Source organism: Pezoporus flaviventris, unplaced genomic scaffold, assembly GCF_033815535.1.
Source record: "Pezoporus flaviventris isolate CSIRO_AGI_PZ_B2104156 unplaced genomic scaffold, CSIRO_AGI_Pfla_v1 ptg000070l, whole genome shotgun sequence".
Taxonomy (NCBI): Eukaryota; Metazoa; Chordata; class Aves; order Psittaciformes; family Psittacidae; genus Pezoporus; species Pezoporus flaviventris.
The window spans coordinates 4117401-4138411 of record NW_026892618.1 but is presented as its reverse complement, the minus strand read 5'-3'; the positions used below and the strand labels follow the sequence as shown (position 1 = coordinate 4138411).

The window sequence follows — 21011 nt, the reverse complement described above, 5'->3', positions numbered from 1 at the left end:
AGCATTAGCAGTTCTAGCTTAACAGTTGGACTTGTTGTTTTTAAAGGTCTTTTCCAATCTAAATGATTCCATGATTACAAACCAAAGTGGGAGCTTAATTGGTTGAGTAATTAGGTTATGGTTTATTGTTTGAAGGACAAGATTCAAAATGTGTCCATGGATGTCTTACCTGATCGTTGTGTATCACCCTCTAGGTCCACTACTGGAAAATGTAACCCCGTTGGCTTCATGTGGGACTTGCGTCTGTCCTCATTCTCAGCAATGGTATTTTTTAGCCTGCAAAACCCTCTAGCCACAAGAGCAGATTAGCAAACACAAGGGGCACTCTGGACTCACAGCATAGCCCTTTTTCTCAGCATGCCACCGTCCGTGATTTTAAAGGCAATGAATTTTATTTTCAGATTCTGAAAACTCCTTCTTTTGAAATACGGAAAATCTCTCAGTAAGATCAACCTGGCATAGATACTTGCATACCTTCATGACCAAGCCCACCAGGCTGACAGAGAGTGCTAAGCAACCGTGCCTTCTTCAGGGAGCAGCTCCTGCGCTGCTGCCACTTGTCACCTCTCAGGACATACACTGCTCAGGTGAAAGAAGCCGTGACTGAGGACACTCCAGGAGTCTCCCCAGCATTCAGATACACAATGACACACTGCATCTGCCCACAGTTCTCTCTCCACTCCCCATAAAGCCAACACCATCAAGGGTAGGATGTTCCCCCACATCACCTTGTTGCTTTCTGTCAACTTCCATCAACAAATCTCTGCCACCATGAGTCCCCAGTGGGTTCAGTGTGAAGTGTCTCTCTCCTAGCCTTCATAGGGGACTTGGCTGCAGGGATGAAGCCAAACATTCCTCAGTACCAGGAAACATGTTAAATAATGCTCACTGGAAGCTCAGTTGTGTTCACAGTATTTCCACAAAGCTTGCTCTGTGAACTGCAGAGCAGTATGGGTCCAGAGTGCAGTGTGGCAAAGGTGAGTTAAGATATCAGTGGATTCTTTCCAAATAGGAGAGAGGTCGATCCTTGACCCTTAACTTCAGCAGTCCAATCCAAAGGCAGTGGCTGGAAGCCAGTGGCTGTACTAGAGAGAATGGGCAGAAGTTTGTTTTTGTTAAACAGGCAAAAATGCATTTGATCTGTCTTCAGAATTACAGTAATATCTAACAAGGTAAACTGTAGGATCATGTAAGTGAGTGGGTAGGTGGAAGGGAGTGGGAGAGATAAATACGTTCTTTGGCAAAATTCAGCAAGCAACGTCCAGACGTGGGGAATTTAGATAGTATAATATCTTCTCCAAGCACAAGGTGCATACAAGGAAACCTGGAATCGACTCCTAAAGAGGCAGTAAGTCCTGCAGTTGCAGAACTACTTCAGAAGCCATTAAAGAGATATGTGTGTTTCTATGTGAAGCACTATTGAAAAACTCACGATAACATGATACAATATACTATACAGTACTCCTATAAAAATCTTTGTACCAAAATAAATTGTGGTGGCACATGCCACCCTTCAGGCAGACATGCTACAGTATGTGATTACAGGGGGTGATTGCACTAATGTGAAAAACTCTTCAGCATAAACATGTCCTTGCACTTAGAGGTGTTAGGGTGACAAAGCCATAGTCACTTCTTCAGACATAAAATCCATACATAAAAATCTTAGGACTACTACATTTTCTGAGAAATGCAGTAGTTCTACCAGTTCAGAGAAAATAAACTGTCCTTGCTGTACGGAAATTCATTTATTGATAAAAATCATTGTCTGTATGTCATACTAACTTTTGATTCTATGTAACTTTGCTTGCATTTGAAACACACTGGCTGAACGGTTCTTGTGGAAGACAGACTTCTATTTGTTCATGAATGGTGTACGAACTGGATCATAACAGAGTAGAAAATGTTTCAAAATATTTCTCAAATAATTTAAAGATGAAATTAGAAAGGATTTTTGACAAAAAATTCTTTAGGATGTTCCTTCCTTTTTTATTTTTAAGATTATATTTCACCAAGATAAGCAGAACAGAGAACTTTCCCAACAGTTACACTGTACAGTGGGGGGAAGAGGGAACCATGGTGCAAGGATATAAGAGTCACTGAGGACATGGGATGGAGGGAAGGTTCTTCGCCAGAGCCACATGTGAATATCATGTAAGCATGGTGTTGTCCCATTTCTGACTTATCACTTTATTTAGGAGCCGATGTTTCTCCTCAACTTTTTAATGAGCCAGAGCTCTCAATGCAGTTTTGTTGTTACAAACTTAGTGCTATTACTTACCTCACTGCAAAATTTTATAATCATTTTCCCCCTGACATTAAAGAAGTTTATTAATCAAGATCATCACATTTCATTCCTTTTGCAAGATAGTCCCAAACACTGGAACACAGACCCCACTCCACTGTGATGCTAGTTTACAGGAAGAAGCCCCATTTGTTCACGTGCCGTGGCTCCCAGTTACACTTTCTTGTTCAGCTTCTGCATGTCTGTGCAAGCAGCCAGAGATTGCAAGCATCTACATACGCAAGTACCCTGAAATAGAGGGCAAATCAAGATTACTTTCAAAAATGCAGGCTATTATGACAAGTTAATAAGAAAGTTTCATTTAAAGATTTCCATCCTCTTACCTTTCCCACCAACACTTGGGAACTTCAACTGCAGGTGATCACTGCGCAAACTTGTGCACACACACGAGATGCTTTTGTTTTTTGTTTTTATCAACTACATTATAAAGCACTTAACTACTGAATGTGTTATCTATATAACATTGTATAATCTTTAAGCAAAGATTAAACAGAAATTAGGCCCATTGCCAAAAATAAGAAACTATTCCTTCAAATAAAACTGGGGTAAAAGAAGCTTTCAACTGCCACTCCAAGGTAATTTTTGTTTATTGTGTGATGAAAAATCCACATGAACAAGCACAGAATTTAAATATAGGAGGACCAGAATTTTAATTCAGCATCTGCCATCATTGTGTGCATTAGCACTTCTTCATTTCCAGGGGATGAATTCAGTTCTCTACATTTTGCAAAGCTGGACAACTAATTCTTCTTTCTCCCTTAGAGCCATGTGAAATAACACTTGGAGAATACCCATCCTGCAGTCTGATGACCTGATCTACCAGCTCTAACAAAGTGACAGAAAGCCATCCTTTACCTTATGTGCTCCTGCCACCAGGCTTACATCCCATGTTCTTGTGCTAATGGGTTCCTTCCCTTCCTAGGTTACATCTGTCATGACGTCTACTACCATAGGACTACAGACATCACTAGACCCTGGCTGTCAGAGCATCAATATTTTGCTGTTGGAAAGAGTTCCATCAGTAGAGCTCTCAGTTTCCAATCAGGTTTAATTTTGGGGAAAAAAGAAACAGAATGGAAACCATATCTACTTTCATGTGTTTTGGGAATATGATGGAACAGATACAACTAGTGAAGTATCTTGACTTATCTGATTATACACTTTGTATATAAGCAAAAAGTTAAACCTGATTAACATGTACACACAAAAGCTATGTTGTAATAGTATGAAGGTTACCAGGCAAATTTATTTAGACTGTGTCCCTTAACATGAGGGTTTGTTTTTCCGGAAAACTGCGCTTCATCAAAAATGCCAACATTGCCAAACTAGAGCTGAACTTTGAAACTGTGACCTGTCACCAGGAGACTTCTCCTGTGACTTTAGGGAGATCTTTTCACCTCTCTGTGCCTCAATCCTCTGTTGTCTGAAACAATAAATAAGTAAATAACAAAAAGCAGGAAGAGGGAATAATCTTCAGCCATCCTGCAATTGCCTGGTCTATTTAGATCAGAAGGGCTTCAGGGAGGGGATTAAGTACCCTGTGCTTTTAACATGGTGAGCAAATCAAAGGCTGATCTGAACAAGGGCCTAGGAGAGCTGTTGTGGCATGTGGTAAATGGTCCAGTCTGCCTTTAAAAGCTTTAAGATTCTTGCAAATAGGAAAGTGGCATTTCCTTCTCAATTCCAAATACTATCATGGTAACTGATTGTTGAACGTGCATAAGGACAGAGAAGGATCCTGTCCAAAGAAGACATTATGCAGAGGTGAGTGCTCCTCACAACAGGCACTGGCAGGACAAGCATGGCTCCTTGGTTCTGTTTCAGAAATGAAAAAACCTTGCTCTGATCCTTCCCCACCCTCTCCTGTACCTTTCCTTCTCCCTTCCCTCTTCATTTTCTTGAAGTTCAACTGCGCATGTTTCCTTTGTGATTATACAGGATAGATTTTCTTACTCTTGCATTTTACTGTGATTATTATTTACCTCCAGCTCCCATTTCAGCTGCAGTTACCGAAGTCTTGAATCTATTTTCTTACAGCAAGCTTCTACCTGAAGTGTCATGTGGATGGCTTAAGTCATTTCTTTCCCTCCAGGGAACCCTTTGCAATGTCAAACAATGTAAAGAAGAGAAGTAGGCCATGGTTAAGTAGTTACTTAAAAGCAGGCCTCACCCTTTCCTCACCACTCATGCTCGCCACTTCTCCCCGCACTGGCACCAGTGTTTGTTTGGCTGCTTGGCGAGCCAGAGGGAATTAGTCCAGTTACTAATGTGGCAAAATACCTGGCAAAAAACATAATAAAATCAATGCAACCTTAAACTGGCCAGAACAACAAAAGGTAGCCATAGCCTTAGACAAGCAGCGCTCAGCGCTCTGCCTAGTTATGTTTAACCCAGTGACTTATCTGGGACGACTGAAATCTACTGTTCCCTCTTGTGAGAGGTGATGTGTGATGAGGAACCTAAAGTTTTCTTTTATTTCCCAGTGAAACTAACTATATACAATCCAGAGTTTTGCCTCTACTTTCTTCCTTTAAAGCTAGAAACGTTACAGCATAAAGGAGAAAATATGCTTCGATACTGCTCCATTTCGCATGTGTTGGTCCTACGGGAATTTTGACAAATCACTCCTGGAGATATTAAAGAGCCATCTTGGCACAATCCTGAACAATGTGCTGCAGGTGACCCCGCCTGAGCAGGGAGGTTGGACTAGATGGCCTCCAGTGTTCTTTCGCTGCTTCCGCCATTCTGCGATTATTCTGTGCCCAGCAACAGTGGCAAATTGCATACTCAAGTTTTCAGTTTTGCCTGTTCCATAGGTCAGAGGAAAAGCGTGTCCTATCATGTGATTTTTACTGTTACTTTCAGTGATGGATGTGCTTATTACTTTAACAAGGCACAAAATCCCATTCATGCTCCAGGGTCTCATTCCACGGGTCCTACATACTCCCGTTTCAAAGCGAGGCTGTCCCGGGAGACGGAGGGACACTCGGTGTGATCTGGCGAGGCCCGAAACACAGGGAGGGGTAGGAGGAGCGGTTGTGGCCGTGCATCAGGTTACATGCCTCGCTCCTGCCAGCGCCGTTTGCGTGACCGCAGGCGTGCCATTAACGCTTCGGGATTTGTTCCACCACAAAACGAAATTCAGCCGAAGTCAGCTGCAGGGCAAAAAGCAGAGAGCGTGCAAATCAGATACCTCCAATCTGAGTAACTTTGCCCGCGAACAAAATCGCGTAAAATGCCTTATTTTTGCGCAACTGCTGGCTTGCAGGGATTCCTCTGGACGTTCCTTCTGGCCAAGTCTGCGGCCAGAAGGCCAGGGCTAAGGCTTGCACCTCGTCAGCTAATTGGGAAGGTAAACTCGGTGAGACCACGGCTCTCTTGTGGCTCCCGCCGAGGAGCAACGCCCCCCTCACACCTAACTGCACCAACTCCTACCACTGAGCCAGGCCCCGCCAAGCCTCCCCGCCAGGCCCGCACACAGCGGCGGGCAGGCGCTTCCATCCCCCGTCAGGCGGCCCTGCAGCAGCACACGACGAAGTAATACACAGCCACGCTAGCCCACTCCGCCTCAGAACTGTCACACAGTCCCGCAGCGGGAGCGGGGCGGGGCGGCGGCACCCTTGAGCCTTCGTCCTTGGCGGGGATTTGAGCGCGGAGGCCACCGCCTCCCCAGTGGCGCCGGGGAGGGCGGTGCGGAGGGCGGTGCGGTCGGGTCGGCCCTGCCCGCAGGACCGTCCCCGCTGCTGCAGAGCCCTCATTGCCCGAGCGCCCGGGAGTAGGGGTGGTGTTACTTTCGTCTCTCTCCGTTCTGAGCATTCCGGGTGGGTATGGGAAGAGCGGAGCTAGCGGGATCCCCTCCCCGCGATGGGGGATGCTGGAGGGTTGCCCAGGCCATCTCCGGGTGGCTCGGTCCCGCAGTGGCCGGGTGATTTCCCCCTCCCCGGGGCCGAGCATCCGTGCGCGGCGCCTGGATGGCGTGGGGGGCTGCGGGCGCCGTGGCCGGTCCCTGCCTCGGTGGGGGTCCGGTGGCCGGGATCGGGCTGTGGCTTCTGCTGGTTTGGGTGGGATGGCGGCAGCCGGCTGTGCGCAGGCAGCCCCGGGGTGACCGCGTGTGCCAGCTTCTCGCCGGCCTACGGTCTGGCGGGGCGAGGGCTGCACCCAGCCTGGCCTGCACAGGATAGAAGGAGAGGGAGAGGTGTACGGGAAGGGGGCGATGTATGGGAAGGTCGGAGGCACCGCGCAGGGCTCCGTGCGTTCCCCGCGGGGAGGCTCGGGGCCGAATGCGAGCGAGCCGGGGAAATCCCCGCAGGCTTTATGCTCCCGGACTGGTTGGGGGTTTTAGTACTAGTCCCGCAGCCCTGATGGGCGTTCTGAAGGGAGGTGAATACCACAGAGGCGTTAAAGCAGAAGGAGTTTTTGTCCTCTGCGGGGAGGCCCTGGGGAGCAGCCAGCAAAAAGATACTGCATTACGTGCTGCCAAAACAGCCCCTGCCCCACTTCAGCCTCTCTGTGGGCAGCGGAGAATGCAGGGAGGGATGGGAGCCAGAGCCCTGTGTCTCAGGAGGGCTGGGTGGGCTGGTGTCTCGTGGGGCGAAGGAGCTCCGCACAAGGGCAGCGTGCCCCTGTGCTGCCGTACCGTACCGCAAACCAGTGTCGGCACCGCAGCGACTCCCAGCACTTCCATCGGCAAGTTTCCGGCAGTGGCGGTTGATCTCTTCAATTCAGAGCACGTGTTCTGGTTTCCTGTGGCTTGCTTTGACCCGGATCGCTCTGTCCTTGCAGAAAACCATGGCTACTCTCAAGGAGAAGCTGATTACCCCCATCGCTGCGGGATCCGTAGTCCCGAACAACAAGATAACTGTTGTGGGGGTTGGACAGGTTGGGATGGCCTGTGCTATCAGCATCCTGGGAAAGGTATGGCTCAAGGACAACGTGCTATTCAAGTTCCCCCTGCTGTAATGTTATGTGCTGCTTGTTTGTCTTAGCAGATGGTGGGAAATTCGGTAGGTTAGTGCAGGATTGAATCATTTGCAATTCGTGTAAGCAAGCAGTGACCTACGCTGTTCATGCAAGGCTGACTTCATTCAGTTTCTCCTTATTCTCTCACCTTTCCATCTGTGCTTAGCTATAAATTTCTCATTACGCAGAGTTATTTAGCAGGCTGCTGGCAAAATACAGTAAGCAATGGCTCTGAAGCCCCTGCCAAACTTTTGTTTCTTTTTAAAACTTTCTTGTTCTTCCACAGCAAAGCTGGGGTTTGCTTGGTGGGAGAGCTCTGCTGTGCAAAGAATGGAGACAGTGCGGAAATTAATGTGACGTATGGGATAGGAGTCAGAACTATGCATGTTTTGATTTGTGTTCTTTTAATATGCTTGTGCAATAATAACTGAAAATACTGCTATTCCATTTCGTAGGCTTTTTTTATTTCTCTTAAACCCTTACTTCTTATTTATATGATTTCATTGTTACCAGGGAGGTTTAGGTAGTTTTCCAAAACCTAAAAATAGAGGGATGAATTTAGAGGCTATTCTGACTTTTCCTGTTTTTTTTCCTGGTTTTTGGGGGTGGTTTTTGGCAGATTTTATGTTGCAGTCTTTGGGCAAAGCAAAGGCTTATGCAATAAGGATCTCTTGTTCTTTGCATTTTGTTTCTAAAGAATATTGTGAACGAGTTAAATTTGATTCTTACTCTGTTTTTGAAAAGATAAATGGGAGCTGCAGATCTCTTCTTAAGAGAAGGAATAAACAGATATGCCGTACTCACTTGCAGGAGAAGATCTTAAATTGGGTAGCACACAATGAGATCAAAAATCTTCCATATATCTCTAAACCAACTGTATTTTATTTGGAGATCCTCCTTCTTCTACCTATTATCCTGAGGATGCATGTTTTACAGTACTGGCTTTTGAATAATTAATTTTTTTTAAGGGTTTTCATTTGCTGATATTCATGAGCCTTGTTAGCAAGGAGAAACTGACAGTAAGAAAAGGTCACAGTGAAACTAAGTACTGATGTGAAAGTAAAAAGTAGTTCTTAAAACTCTGTAACTAAAGGAGAAATTAAATTGAAAACCAGTGGCAGTTCATGGTGGGTTTTTTGTTTGAAGCAAATATTAAGCTCTTGTGGTCTGAACTCGTTTGTTTTTGAAGGAGTACTGTAAGTGTAAGCTTGGCAGTGAGTGAGGGAAGTGAAGTTACCGCAAACTCCACTACAATCCATCACTTATCTGTGTTTAATGTGATGCTCTAAGCAGGAGCAAACTGTGTTTCAGAAATATAGGCACAGTTAATGAGTTTTATGTACCAAACTCAGAGTAAAAACGCTTAGATTTATTTTTTAATTTTTCAAGCTTGGATTATGGCTTGATGGGGTTTATTTCAACCAGGCTTGTGCTTTCTCTTATTCTTTTACAAGTATAAGCTGCAGTATAAAACAGTTTTGTAACAAAGCCATCTGATTCTTGTCACTGAATTAGAATCATAAAATCATGTGGATTGGAGAAGACCTTTAAAATTTAATCCGAATGTTAACCTAGCACCATCAAATCCCCTGCTAAACTATGTCCCTAAGCACCACATCTGCATATCTTTAAAATACCCCCAGGGAATGGGGACTCAACCACTTCCCTGGGCAGTGTGTTCCAATGCCAGACTACTCTTTCAGTGAAAAAAGTTTTCCTAATATCCAGTCTAAACCTCCCTTGGTGCAACTTAACGCCATTTCCTCTTGTCCTATTACTTGTTACCTGGGAGAAGAGACCAACACACACCTCGCTACAACTTCCTTTCAGGTAGTTGTAGAGAATGGTAACAATCCCAGTTCCCTCAGCTGCTCCTTATAAGACTTCTACTCCAAACCTTGCAGCTTTGCCCTTCTGTGGGCATGCTCCCGCACCTCAATGTCTTACAGGCAGGGACCCAGAACTGAACACGGGATTCAAGGTGCAGCCTCACTAGTGCCACGTACAGGGGGATGATCTCTACCTTGTCCCTGCTGGTCACACTATTTCCGATATCTGCCAAGATGCTGTTGGTCTTCTTGGCTGCCTGGGCACATTGCTGGCTCATATTCAGCTGGATGTTGACCAATACAAAGTGGCTTTGACTACTGCAAGATGGTTGGCTCCCCAGGATGTTTTATTTTGTCAAACCGTGGCATAAAATTTTATAGTTAAATTTTCTGTAGTTTAATATGTGGATGCAGTTGAGGTTTAGATGGTTTTGAATTTTATAAAATCGGTGTGATAATGCTAATTTCAGTTTACTGGTATAGTATTGAATATATAAATTTGAATGCCCCTACTACTATTTTTAGGTCCCTCTCAGAGATGAGTCACTGATGTTGCCATGGTGTTTGCAAAATGGAAACACCTCCACAGTTGCAAGTCAGCTATTTTCAATAAGAATATTTTAAGTTGCACTTGGTGACTGTGTAGGCTTTATCCTGTGTGTACTTATAATGAGCTGAATTCTAGGCAATGCTGATGCAAATTCATTAATTTAGTCACTGGAGCTATTCCAGGTGCTTCTGTTTCAGTGGCAACTGGCTTCTTGAACCTGCTGAGTCTGGGGAATGTTGCCTGCAAGGTCTAGACTAAAATCCCATATTGTCAGACAGTGTATATTGTGTATATAAATCTAGCCATAATTGCACATGTGCAAATATTATTTTTTCAAATTCTGATTACAGTAACTTAGTTTAACACCAGTGATTTCAGTTAAGGATACTTTTTCACCATGATTAAATAACTTAGACTTTAATTTTACCCTGCAGACTGTTTTGAGGACAGAGCCAGTGCAGATAAAGATTCTTATGTTTTTTCTTCTGAAGTTGATCAAATCAGCTGTGAAAGGAAGCAATGCAGAAAAGCAATAAACTGTAACATTATTTTAAAATATAAAATGAAAAAAACCTAAATATGCCTGTTCAATATATTTTTCCGCAGGAAAACCAGTGAATATTGTTGTGTGTTTAAAGTAATTTACTTGATGCTAATAATTAATATTTCCATGTGAAGTAATGAGCGTTACCTTTTATATAAAGGTAAACAAAGAAAGTTTCTTGCAGTATATTTTTCAGGGACATAAAAATGGCTTAACTGCTTTCAAATGGGGTATAGATACATCGGAAAATAGAAGTAGTAATTTGAATCTTGGTATCATTTACTAAATTATAAGCCTTTATGTATAGTAGAATTTACAAGGGTAGTAAATGCTTCTGTCAAAAGGCAGTAAAAGTTTGCATTAGAGCAGAGCCCCTGCTATTCCCATGTTCTGAAACTATATGAAGTTATCTCCCAACTTAACCTGGCTGGACAGCAAACATGCATGTCTGTTTGCAAAGTAAATGATGTAGTAGCTGTAGTAGACAAGAATTAGGTAAAGAATGTTCTCTCTTGACGTTACTTTTAGTGTTGAGGAAAATAAGTCTGTGACCATTCTGTATTTTTGTGAAATGAGCTGCTTGAAGGAATGTTATAAGAGAATACTTGCTTGATAATTGACTGCTGGATAGATTTAGAAGGTTTGTTACAACTCTGAAAGATACAACTTTTTTTCCTAAGATACTAACTAAATCATGAAGTACCTTGCTGTCAAAAGGTTAGCTGTGCACTCAAACTCCCCACAAGTAATGTCCTTATTGGAAAACTCCAAGTTTTATGAACCTGTTCTGTAGTAGTCTCTGACTTTGTTACTGTGAGAACTGTACATCAGAGCACCAAGATACTGTTGTCCTACTGGTTTACCTTCGGAGAGGAGAGACTTTCAGATCGGTAACGTGTTACTTTAAAATGTAATATGGCTCAACTCAGAAGTAATTTTAAAATGCAAGTTAAATGCTTCATTGACTCCTTGAAATCTTGTTGTTTTGAGGACCTTTGTGATGAGCTTGCTCTGGTTGATGTTTTGGAAGACAAACTTAAAGGAGAAATGATGGATCTACAGCACGGAAGCTTGTTCCTTCACACTCATAAGATTGTGGCAGACAAAGGTGAACCTTAGTTTCTTTTAATTTAATATTGATACTCTGAGAGTTTTCTTAATAATGGAGCATTAGTTGTGTAATCCTAAAGAAGTCTAAAGATTTGGCATTGAGAAGTTAAAGTGTATGAAGTGGGGTGAGAATTCAGATGAACACGGTAACAATGGGATTGGCTTTTCATCTGGGTTTTCTCTTACATCTCTAATAGCCACTTTACAATTTTGGGCTTGCTGAGTAAAGTTGATTTTAATTTAACTCTAGTACCTCTTTGTAGAAGAAATAGTATTGTTATTTGGGTAGTGGAAATGAGATTCAGAGGGGTTGAATGTGCTTTCAAGACCCACATACTCATATATTGGGACAATATTAATAGATGGTGCTGGTTATGGAGTTTGAACGTATGCACAATGGAGCATAAGACATGTATGAACACAACACTATTGAAATAGGTGATAAGTCTATTTAACACATTGTATTGTAGACTACGCTGTCACAGCCAACTCCAAGATTGTGGTAGTAACTGCAGGAGTTCGTCAGCAAGAGGGGGAGAGCCGTCTCAACCTGGTTCAGAGAAATGTGAATGTCTTCAAATTCATCATTCCTCAGATTATCAAATACAGCCCCAACTGTACCATTCTGGTAGTTTCCAACCCCGGTAAGGCAGTCCTTTCCTAAAACACAAATTCTGTTTGTTGGAGAACTAGTGTTTTATTTTTTCAGTCTTCTCAAATGAAAATTGAATGTCAGAAATTAATAGCTTTGTGTGCACATCTGCCATGTGGTTGCTAACACCAGCGTACAAACAAATATTCTGTACTTTTGATGCCCTCTTTATTCAGAACTTCTCATGGTATCCATATTTCCAAAGTATGCTTCAGGGTAAATACTTCAGTTCTTTACCTACTTTTAAGCTGTAGGTACTTTAAAATTTTTATCTCTAAAGAGAACATCCACTTTGCTTTTAAACTCTTTGTAAATCATAACTTTATTTTGTGTCTGGGTATGATATGGCCATTTTTCATGATGAAGAACTGACCATATAGTCTTGGCTATATTTACAGAAAAAATAATTTGCATGCTGAAACTTATGGTGGGGAAAAGAGTAACTGTACTGCATAGTTCAGTTAGATTAGAAAAGATGTAGTTATTACACATTGTGTACTCGCTTGGAAGCATGCTGTTGCACTGGGACAGCTTGGGTATTTGAATTATCTAAATCCAACTCTGACCATTCTGATATGCTTTGTGGATTGTCTTGCTTAATCCAATGTCTGAGTGATGCCGTTACTACAGAACCATGGCAATGAAGTGATACTGCTTTTAAAGATAGCTTTGCAGAGTCAAAACAGTGCACATAAAGCTAGCAGCTCAGCCGGTGGCTGAGTAATTAGCTGGTGTACAATTACTACTGCTGAATACTAGTGTACTGTGCAAGTACAATAATTTATGGCAATTCTAAGCACTTCTCTGAAAATTGAACTGAACCAAAGATCAAATTGTTCTTGTTCTAGCAAGGTTGAATTCAAACTATAGACTTCAGGATGGCAGCTGCAGGAGGAGAATTATATGTTGTAATTTTTCAAAACTACTTTTATACTTTGTGTTCTCAAGATGAATGTAGTTTTGTCCACTTGTCTTATGTAGTGGAGGTTACTGTGAGTCCTTTAGAAGGGACTTCAGATGTGTCTGCTGTATGTGTGTTGGTATGTGACCTTGATATCCTACCATTTTTAACTTCCTTGATCTGTCTGGGTTCTACCTCAAATAGCACTGTCTGCAGCCTGTCCTGTGGAAAGCCCAACAGTAGGCCAATAATGAAATTAGAAAGCAGTCCTCAAAGTCTGGATGTGTGTCTCAGCACCTGACTTGAAAGCCAGACTGTCTGCAGCAGCTGCTTGATAGCTGTTGGCTCTGCAGTCTGTACAGGTCACTGATCCTGGCAGGAGCTCCCCCATATGAAGCTGTAAGGAAGCTGTGCCTGGTGAGCATGCTGCTTGCAACAGCAAGGTGTAAACTGTACTGAGATAATGTGCTTTTGATGCCTGAGCAGAACAAATTGGCAGTGCTGGGGAATGGTTTGACTTGATGATCTTAAAGGTCCTTTCCAACTTGGCTGATTCTCTGACTCTGTATTTCAGATCTGTGTACAGAAATACATTTCCTTCTGAGCACTGGCTGGCTTTTGGGAGTTTGGGCCATAATTATTGCAGTCTGTTTATTATTCTTGCTCTGACATGTGATGTAGAGTTCTCTCTGTCCTCACATCCCTTTCTCTGTTTGCCCAAACCTAGATTTGTTGTTGGTTTTGCTTTTGAGGTTTTTGGTGGGTTTTTTGTTTTGTTTTGTGGGGTTTTTTTTTTTTTTGTTTGTGTGGTTTGGGGGGGTTTGTTTGTTTGTTTGTTTGTTTGTTTTTCCTAAAACTTTTTTTAGGACCACATGCAGGTAAGTGTGTTGCTTATCTGGCTTTTCATGCAACAGAGGTAGTCACTGCAGAAACTGTTTAATGCACAGATCTGTTCAAGAAATTACATTGAAGTAGTTACATACTCTTTTCTAGTTGCTAAATCTCAACCATTTTTCATTGTACGTTTCCTCTTATTGTGATGATGAAGTGGAAGGTAACATTATGTCAGGAAATTGCTTGAATGTTTTAACCATATGAGTTCAGCCCCAGTACTGGAAGCCCTATGGGTATTGCTGTGACAAAAAATGTTCCTCAAACTTTAGCTGGAAGGAAACTAATCTCTAAAGATCTTCCTCAGTTTTCTCTGAGAAGTAGTTTGATGGTCCTAAATTTTGAGCGGTGCATTCATTTTAATCTGCAAATAGTTAGACCTACAGTATTTTGAGTAATGAGCGCAGCTGTTCTGAGTCCTCCTGATTGCACTGTTACTTGCAGTGAGGCAATTGTTGGAACATTCTCAGTATATGCAAATGGTTTCATTTACTGTGCATGTTTTTCTTTTCAGTGGATATATTGACCTATGTCACCTGGAAGCTGAGTGGCCTGCCAAAACACCGTGTGATTGGAAGTGGCTGCAATCTAGACACAGCCAGATTTCGCTATCTGATGGCCGAGAGACTTGGCATACACCCAACCAGTTGCCATGGCTGGATCTTGGGAGAACATGGTGATTCTAGTGGTAAGGAGCATTCCTGACACACCTCCTTGGGAATAAGCACCTCTAACGATGTTAGAGGCCTAAGAGGTGTTAAAATATTCTGAAAGAACAGATGCAGCTGCGCCAAAGTAACTACCACTTTCCTGTATTCTCATGAAGATTAGAGTTAAGACTAGTTCAGGAAGTTCAGCTACATGCTTTAATAAAAATGATTGTGAGTGCATGATTAAACCCTAAACGGAAAACGCCAATTTTGTTAAAGTTTATTCTGGTTTTAGGGTATCATAATGTAGCCTGTAGCACAGTTCTCTTCTGAAAGCAATATTAGCTCTTATTAGGTCAATGGCAGGGCTTGTTGCAAGTAGTAGAAAAAGATATCAATTCAGATTCAGGCTAACAAAGTTATCCCTTTTTTGTGACTTTTCTGTGTGCTATTTAAAAGGTAAGATGTCTTTTAAAACCACATGAAATAAAAGCAGCTTATTTGTCTTAATTCAGTTCATGTATTTCGAGTCTGAAATGATGCAGCGGAACATCTATGTAGATTGGTACTGCTTTAAATTTTAGTGCTGTGTATTTCTAAGGGAGCCATCTCTTCAGTGTTCCACCACATGTGATCAAAGTGCAGTGTTCTGTCTGATCAACAACAGTATTTACTGAAGCCAGCCCTACACTGTAACAAAAGCAGAGCTTGGATAAGCATACACAGAGCTCATCTTACTTCAGTGTCATAGCTGTTTTTGCTTTGAAGTAACCAAGAGTTCATACCTCACAGGAACAGAGGAAATGAATCTGCCTGTAAGCCGCCAAAATGAATGGATATGTTAAGTTTGCATATTGTTATCCTGTTATTTGGGAAAATAGGGTTAGCCTTCAAGAATTTTAATACTGATTAGAGGGACAGCAAATACATACTTGCTGCAATTTTTGAGTAAAATTAGCTTTAAAAGTTTGAACAGCTAAGATGTGCCTCTTTGCTAGAATTTGAGGTTTTTGACTTCAAAAGTAGTTATCTGCACCTTCCAAGGACTGAAAGTTCTGTTGTTCATGTATTGTAATGGACTCATTAAAGTGTCAGCACTAAATATCTGTCCCTCAGAGTTCTTGGAACTAACTGAGGTTAAGTGAAAATTTGAAATCTGCTTCAAACATTATTGTGTTTCTGACTACTACTTTTGTTTCCAGTTATCTTAGGGCGATAGAAAAAGTGGAGGGGGGAAGTTGCTAGTTACTATGGAAACTTATGTCCTCTTTCTGTTGCAGTGGCTGTTTGGAGTGGAGTTAACGTGGCAGGCGTTTCGCTCCAGGAGCTGAATCCTGCCATGGGAACTGACAAAGATAGTGAGAACTGGAAGGAGGTCCACAAGCAAGTAGTTGAAAGGTACAGTGGCTTGAGGAGTAAGGTGGATATATATACGATGCTGAAAATAGCTAGTCTGCACTCTGCCTCCTTGTCAGTGCCTCTCCGTTCTGCTTCAGCTTTCATGCCTTTTTCTTTAGAGGATTGTGTGAGTAAGTGGAACTACTGGTTTAAACACAGAAATGCAGGATCTTGGTAGGCTTTATTATCCTGCAGCAAGGCAAGCTACTGTGTAACATACCCACTTTAGTACTGCACTGCTTAGCTTTGTGTGCACTTGTAGCTCTCTCACAAGTGGCTTCTTAAATGGTTAACTTCAAATAAAGGGCACAAGACTAGGGAAAGTAGTATGTTTCTGTGAGCACAGTGTTGGAGTTAATTTGGGGAAAATTTTTGTTCATTTTATTTAGGAAAACTTGTCTAGAGGTAACTATATATGTTGCTAAATCACTTGTCTTGCTTGTGAAATAAAGACTATACTGCTAAATAGTGTACACAGATGTTGGTTAAAAAATTAGGATGTATGTAGGTAGTGAATGGCTTTGACTTTTAAATATTTACCTATTTCAGATGGTCTCTGTTCAAGTCAGTGGCACAATCATTCTGAGAAGTTGTTCAGTTGTAGGTACCTGTTTTTCTACTTGACACTAAGAACTGTTCATAGATGGAAGCTATTTTTCATTTCAGCTAATCCAGTGAGAACAATGTGGCTTCTTTATTATACATATGGGATAATGTAGACTTCATGCTTTATCCTCAAATGCTGAAAAGTGTAACTGTCCTACATTTTAACTCCAAAACTTACAGCATGTCACAGAAGTTCCAGATTTTCTTTAGTAGGAAAACATTACTCTTAAGACTTCCAATTAACACAGTGTCTTGAAGACATTATAATGCAACTGTATTTCAATATTTCCTTAGTGCCTATGAGGTAATCAGACTTAAGGGATACACAAACTGGGCCATTGGCCTTAGTGTTGCTGAGCTCTGCGAGACCATGCTGAAGAACTTGTGCCGTGTTCACTCAGTCTCAACACTGGTAAAGGTAAGAAGTGTTGGCTAATTTGATGTTCTAGTTCATTTTGTTGTCATGGAAAAGCTAAATAGTCTCAATTAGCAAGGTGCTGAACAAAGATAGCTTTGTAAAATACTACTTTGAATTTAAAATGGGAGCTTGCTGTTGCAAGTTTTTTCTAGTCTGACCTTGTCACAAGCATGGAGCTGAAAATAAGTTCTCTGTACTCTACCCAATGTTGTACTACCCTTGTGTCAAGTTTGCCATGTGTGGCATGCAGGTTCATTAAAAGGAAGCTTCAGTGCAAAATGGAAAGCTTCATGGAGGCCCAGCTGTGATTCTGTGAACCTAGGCAGAAGTGCTATAGAAGAGAGCTGTGTCCTTTTATAGTTAGCGTAACTGCTGCATCTAGTCTGTACTAGTGTACTGTGCCGTATAACCCCTGGTGCAGCAAGGACTCAGAGCAGGCTGAAGCTGCAGCTCCCTCTGTATTAGGAAAAAGACCTGCCCTAATACTATTTAAATTTTGTCAGCTACTTGCTGAGAGTAGTGAGGGTTTTAGAGGTGGCAGTTTCTGAAATCAGCCATCTTGGTACTGCTGATCCCTTGGTCTGAACCAGCTTTGTACTATTGTATTTTCTCAAACACGTTGTGACTGAAAGTTCCTGCAGGTGGCAAAATAATAGTCTCGAGCTCTGCTCTCCAAGCAGATCTGGGGTGGTGTGTTTATAGCTGAGTAATCTCTTTTGTTTGTGGCAGGGCATGTATGGCATTGATAATGATGTCTTCTTGAGCCTTCCTGCTGTCCTGAGTAGCTCTGGATTGACAAGTGTCATCAACCAAAAGCTGAAGGATGATGAGGTGGCTCAGTTGAAAAAGAGTGCGGATACATTGTGGAGCATCCAGAAAGATCTTAAAGATCTGTAATCTATGAATGTTAGGTATGTTCCAGAAATAGAAAAACAGTGTGTTATGTGCAAAGTGGGCTCTACTCACTGTACATCATTATGGTTTAAACATTTAATGCTGTTCCAAAATGAGCTTTGTTCACAGTAGCTAAACTTACGTTTGCTGTAACGCACAGACCTTATGAACAAATAAAGTAACTTTCAGGCATGTTTTGTTGTCCTGGTGATTTATTTTGCAGTACCTTAATTACCTGCCTTACTCTAACATTCTGCTTTATTGTATGCCCCAGCCTACATGGAAGTGTTTAAAAGGTTAGAAACAAGGCAGTAATCACTTGTGGTGGGATTTCACTAATACAGTCTTACTGGAAATGATTTCTGTATGATTTAGTTTCAGCCCAGGTTCGAAGTGTAGTTCATTACAAGACTTTTTTTCTGATAAAGTACTTCCTGTTTTTTCTCTGATGGATAGAGGAAATGGAATGGGGATTTGCCTCTGGGCCACCTGCCCAAAGCATGCCAACATTAAGATTCTGTATGCTACTAGCCTAGAAAAAGGGACCTCTAGATGCTTCTCTTCTGCTTTCAGTTCTTTGCCTCTCACTGGTGTCTAGTTTTCATAATGTTCAAAGCAAACAAAATTATTTTCTATTTGATTACCACAATCCAATCTTTTTAGAGTTAAAAAGACTGGAGTCCCATGCTAATCTTGTTTATAGAACAAGTCAAATTGGGCCTTTAATCTCTAAATTTCAGCAAGTTTGTTTCACAAGTGCTTATATACCTGGGGGGAGGGTGGAGTGCGAGGGAGAGAACAGATTAAAAAAAATAAAGCCCAAAGTTTTATTTCTCCATCACTTAACAATTACAGAATAGATATTAACTGTGAAATAGCCAGTACTTGCTTGGCATGCTTAGAACTGCTCAACCTAAACATCATGGGGACAAACAGTATCTATTCCCTCTATCTTGTATCATGATTCAGGGACCTGCAAGTCTCGTCTTGTATCAAGTGGTCCGAGATGAAGTTGGAGCAATGTCAAGGCCTTTTCTAGCTCCATTAAAATGCTTTGAGTAGTGAACTAAAACACTTTCACAATCAAGTAGCCTAATTTTTGTAGTTTCTTTTAAAAGAAAAGATCATGCAAATTTTGTCATACTGCAAGAAAACTCCTTTGATTTAGTAAGTATCCTGTAGCTAATGAAATAGCATGAGTGGGCTGTTAGTGATAACATGATTTATATAGGATCTTTGGAGGTGTCTTGCCCCACGTCACATGCTAAATGCCAGGACAGGAGAAAGAAAATCATAGTCTCTGCTTTCAGAATTTGGTGTGGAGATCTTGCCCTGGAAGGCTTTCTACACCTGGAGAGATGAGCTGAGAACTGTCGATGATCCACTGTCATGAGGTAAATGGCATGAGCTGCTGCTCTTTGCAGCACACACCCATTGGCAGTTTTCACCTGAATGCATTTAGCTGGCTGGCTACCTTGCACAGTTCCTTCCTGACTTTGTTCTTACACTGTCCTCAGTTAATGAAATAATTAAAAGTTATGTTGTGTGATATTATCTTGCAGGATTCTTGAGACCGATATGCGTGAGGAGGCATCAGTTGTCTTAGAGGATAGGGGATGGGCTCTTTTCCAATCTGATACTGAATTTTGTTTTTTTTATCTTTAAAGATTACACAGCTACAGTAAGACTGGCTTTTGTCCCTGATTGCATTAGTGTGCATTCCTCACACGTTAAAGTGTGGAGCCATACCTTGTTCTATGTTCAACAAACTTGAGACCCCAAAGTAGGTTGGGACATCTTGAATTGAGCATGTTTATAAGTGCTTGAGTGAGAAGCTGCTGTCACCTAGTGTCTGTTAACTGTTCCTTCAATTCCCTCGAGTCAACAGAGGCTTGTTGCCTATTTTTTTGTTTGTTAATGGTCATAGACTTAACAACAGGATAAGAACCTTTATGCCCAGATATTGAGGAACTGAAGAGCTAATGACAAACTACTACAAAAAAATGTGGTCTGTTATAAAATAAGGTGAGTGGATACAGATGAAGCAAGGAACTGAAAGAATAATGAAAGATCACTGTTGCGCGTGATGAGCATTTTTCTTAGTGCATTGGCAGCCTCGCTGTATCAACTTCTACTTTTGGAGAGATGACTCTTTTCAGTGGTGCCCAGCGACAGGATGAGGAGCAATGGCCATAAGCTGAAACACAAGAAGTTTCACCTCAGCATGAGGAAGAACTTCTTTACATTGAGGGTGGCAGAATACTGGAACAGGCTGTTCAGGGGGGTTGTGGAGTCTCCCTCTTTGAACATCCTCAAAACCCACCTGGACATGTTCCTGTGTAACCTGCTGTAGGTGGCCCTGCCTTGGCAGTGGCTTGGACTGGATGATCTCCAGAGGTCACTGCCATCCCTAATGATTCCGTGACTCGCTTGAGGTAGACTATTTTAATTGCTATAAGGACCTAGACTACCTTGCGTTTGCAGGTATATAGATCCTGGCTCCAGAATAGAAACTCTGACTACCTTGCAAATGTCAGACAAGAGACACACAGATAACTGACAGACCAGTGACATAGGAGAGATACTACTGGCATGGTTATGGCAGAAGACTGGAACTCAGTCCTCTGAGTTATGCTGATATGTGCTATTACCACAGTATTTCTATCATGGCTTTCCCAAGAAATGTATGTGAAGAAGAGTTTTCCACCTGAACATCCAGAACATTGAGATGAGTAGCATCTTTTGCTTTATTATCGGTCTACGTAGCCCCTGTCTGCAAGAGGTGGGCTTGTTCTGAGGTCCAATAGAGTGTTAAATCAGCTGGATTTTTTATTAGTCAAAGGATAAAAATGGTGCAGGGAATGGAAGGCACCTTTAAACAGTGAAATAGTGTTAGAACATTTAGGTGTAGAACAGTGGAAATGCTTTATATATGCATTTTGCTAGGCTGGTAGTGCTTATATGACTTTCATACTAGCTAACTTAGAACTGTGTTTTATAAGTATGTGACTTAATGTCTTAAGTTGCTCACAGAATTTCTGTTGTCATTGTGTTTACCCACTTCATGTCAGCCTTGTGCTGCAAAGAAATGCTGATTTCCCCAGTTTACAGATACAAATTGGAACAATTAAGCCATAATTTCTCAGTGGACTGTAGATCCTGAACTCTCACTGATACCAGTATGGCCAGGAGCCCAAAATCATTTAAGAGTCAGATCCTTATATATGCTCCATACTGACACCATAGTGTAATGGCCTCCCAGGACAATGTCTAATTGTGGATGTTTCTTTTTTGCAATGAATAGTTC

The 21011-nt window shown here is 41.9% G+C and overlaps 1 protein-coding gene and 1 long non-coding RNA gene across 2 annotated transcripts; both read left to right on the top strand.

Annotated features, from left to right (window-relative positions):
• The first annotated feature begins 328 nt into the window (after positions 1-328).
• LOC133279034 (uncharacterized) lies at positions 329-3379 on the top strand. Its single transcript, XR_009746754.1, has 3 exons — positions 329-977; positions 1998-2151; positions 3067-3379. It is a non-coding gene; the product is annotated as an uncharacterized LOC133279034 (long non-coding RNA).
• Positions 3380-7050: 3671 nt separating this feature from the next.
• Positions 7051-18344, top strand: LDHB (lactate dehydrogenase B). Its single transcript, XM_061472162.1, has 7 exons — positions 7051-7216; positions 11175-11292; positions 11765-11938; positions 14253-14426; positions 15669-15786; positions 16687-16810; positions 17540-18344. Exons 1-7 carry the CDS (start codon positions 7091-7093, stop codon positions 17705-17707), a joined length of 1002 nt encoding a protein of 333 aa, XP_061328146.1. The 5' UTR covers positions 7051-7090; the 3' UTR covers positions 17708-18344.
• The last annotated feature ends 2667 nt before the right edge of the window (positions 18345-21011 follow it).

Excerpts from the sequence above, each read along its gene's own strand:
- LDHB (XM_061472162.1), top strand. The coding sequence starts at position 7,091 with ATGGCTACTCTCAAGGAGAAGCTGATTACCCCCATCGCTGCGGGATCC. Across the intron at positions 14,427-15,668 it reads AGAACATGGTGATTCTAGTG|TGGCTGTTTGGAGTGGAGTT; the intron begins GTAAGGAGCATT and ends TTTCTGTTGCAG. Across the intron at positions 15,787-16,686 it reads CACAAGCAAGTAGTTGAAAG|TGCCTATGAGGTAATCAGAC; the intron begins GTACAGTGGCTT and ends ATATTTCCTTAG.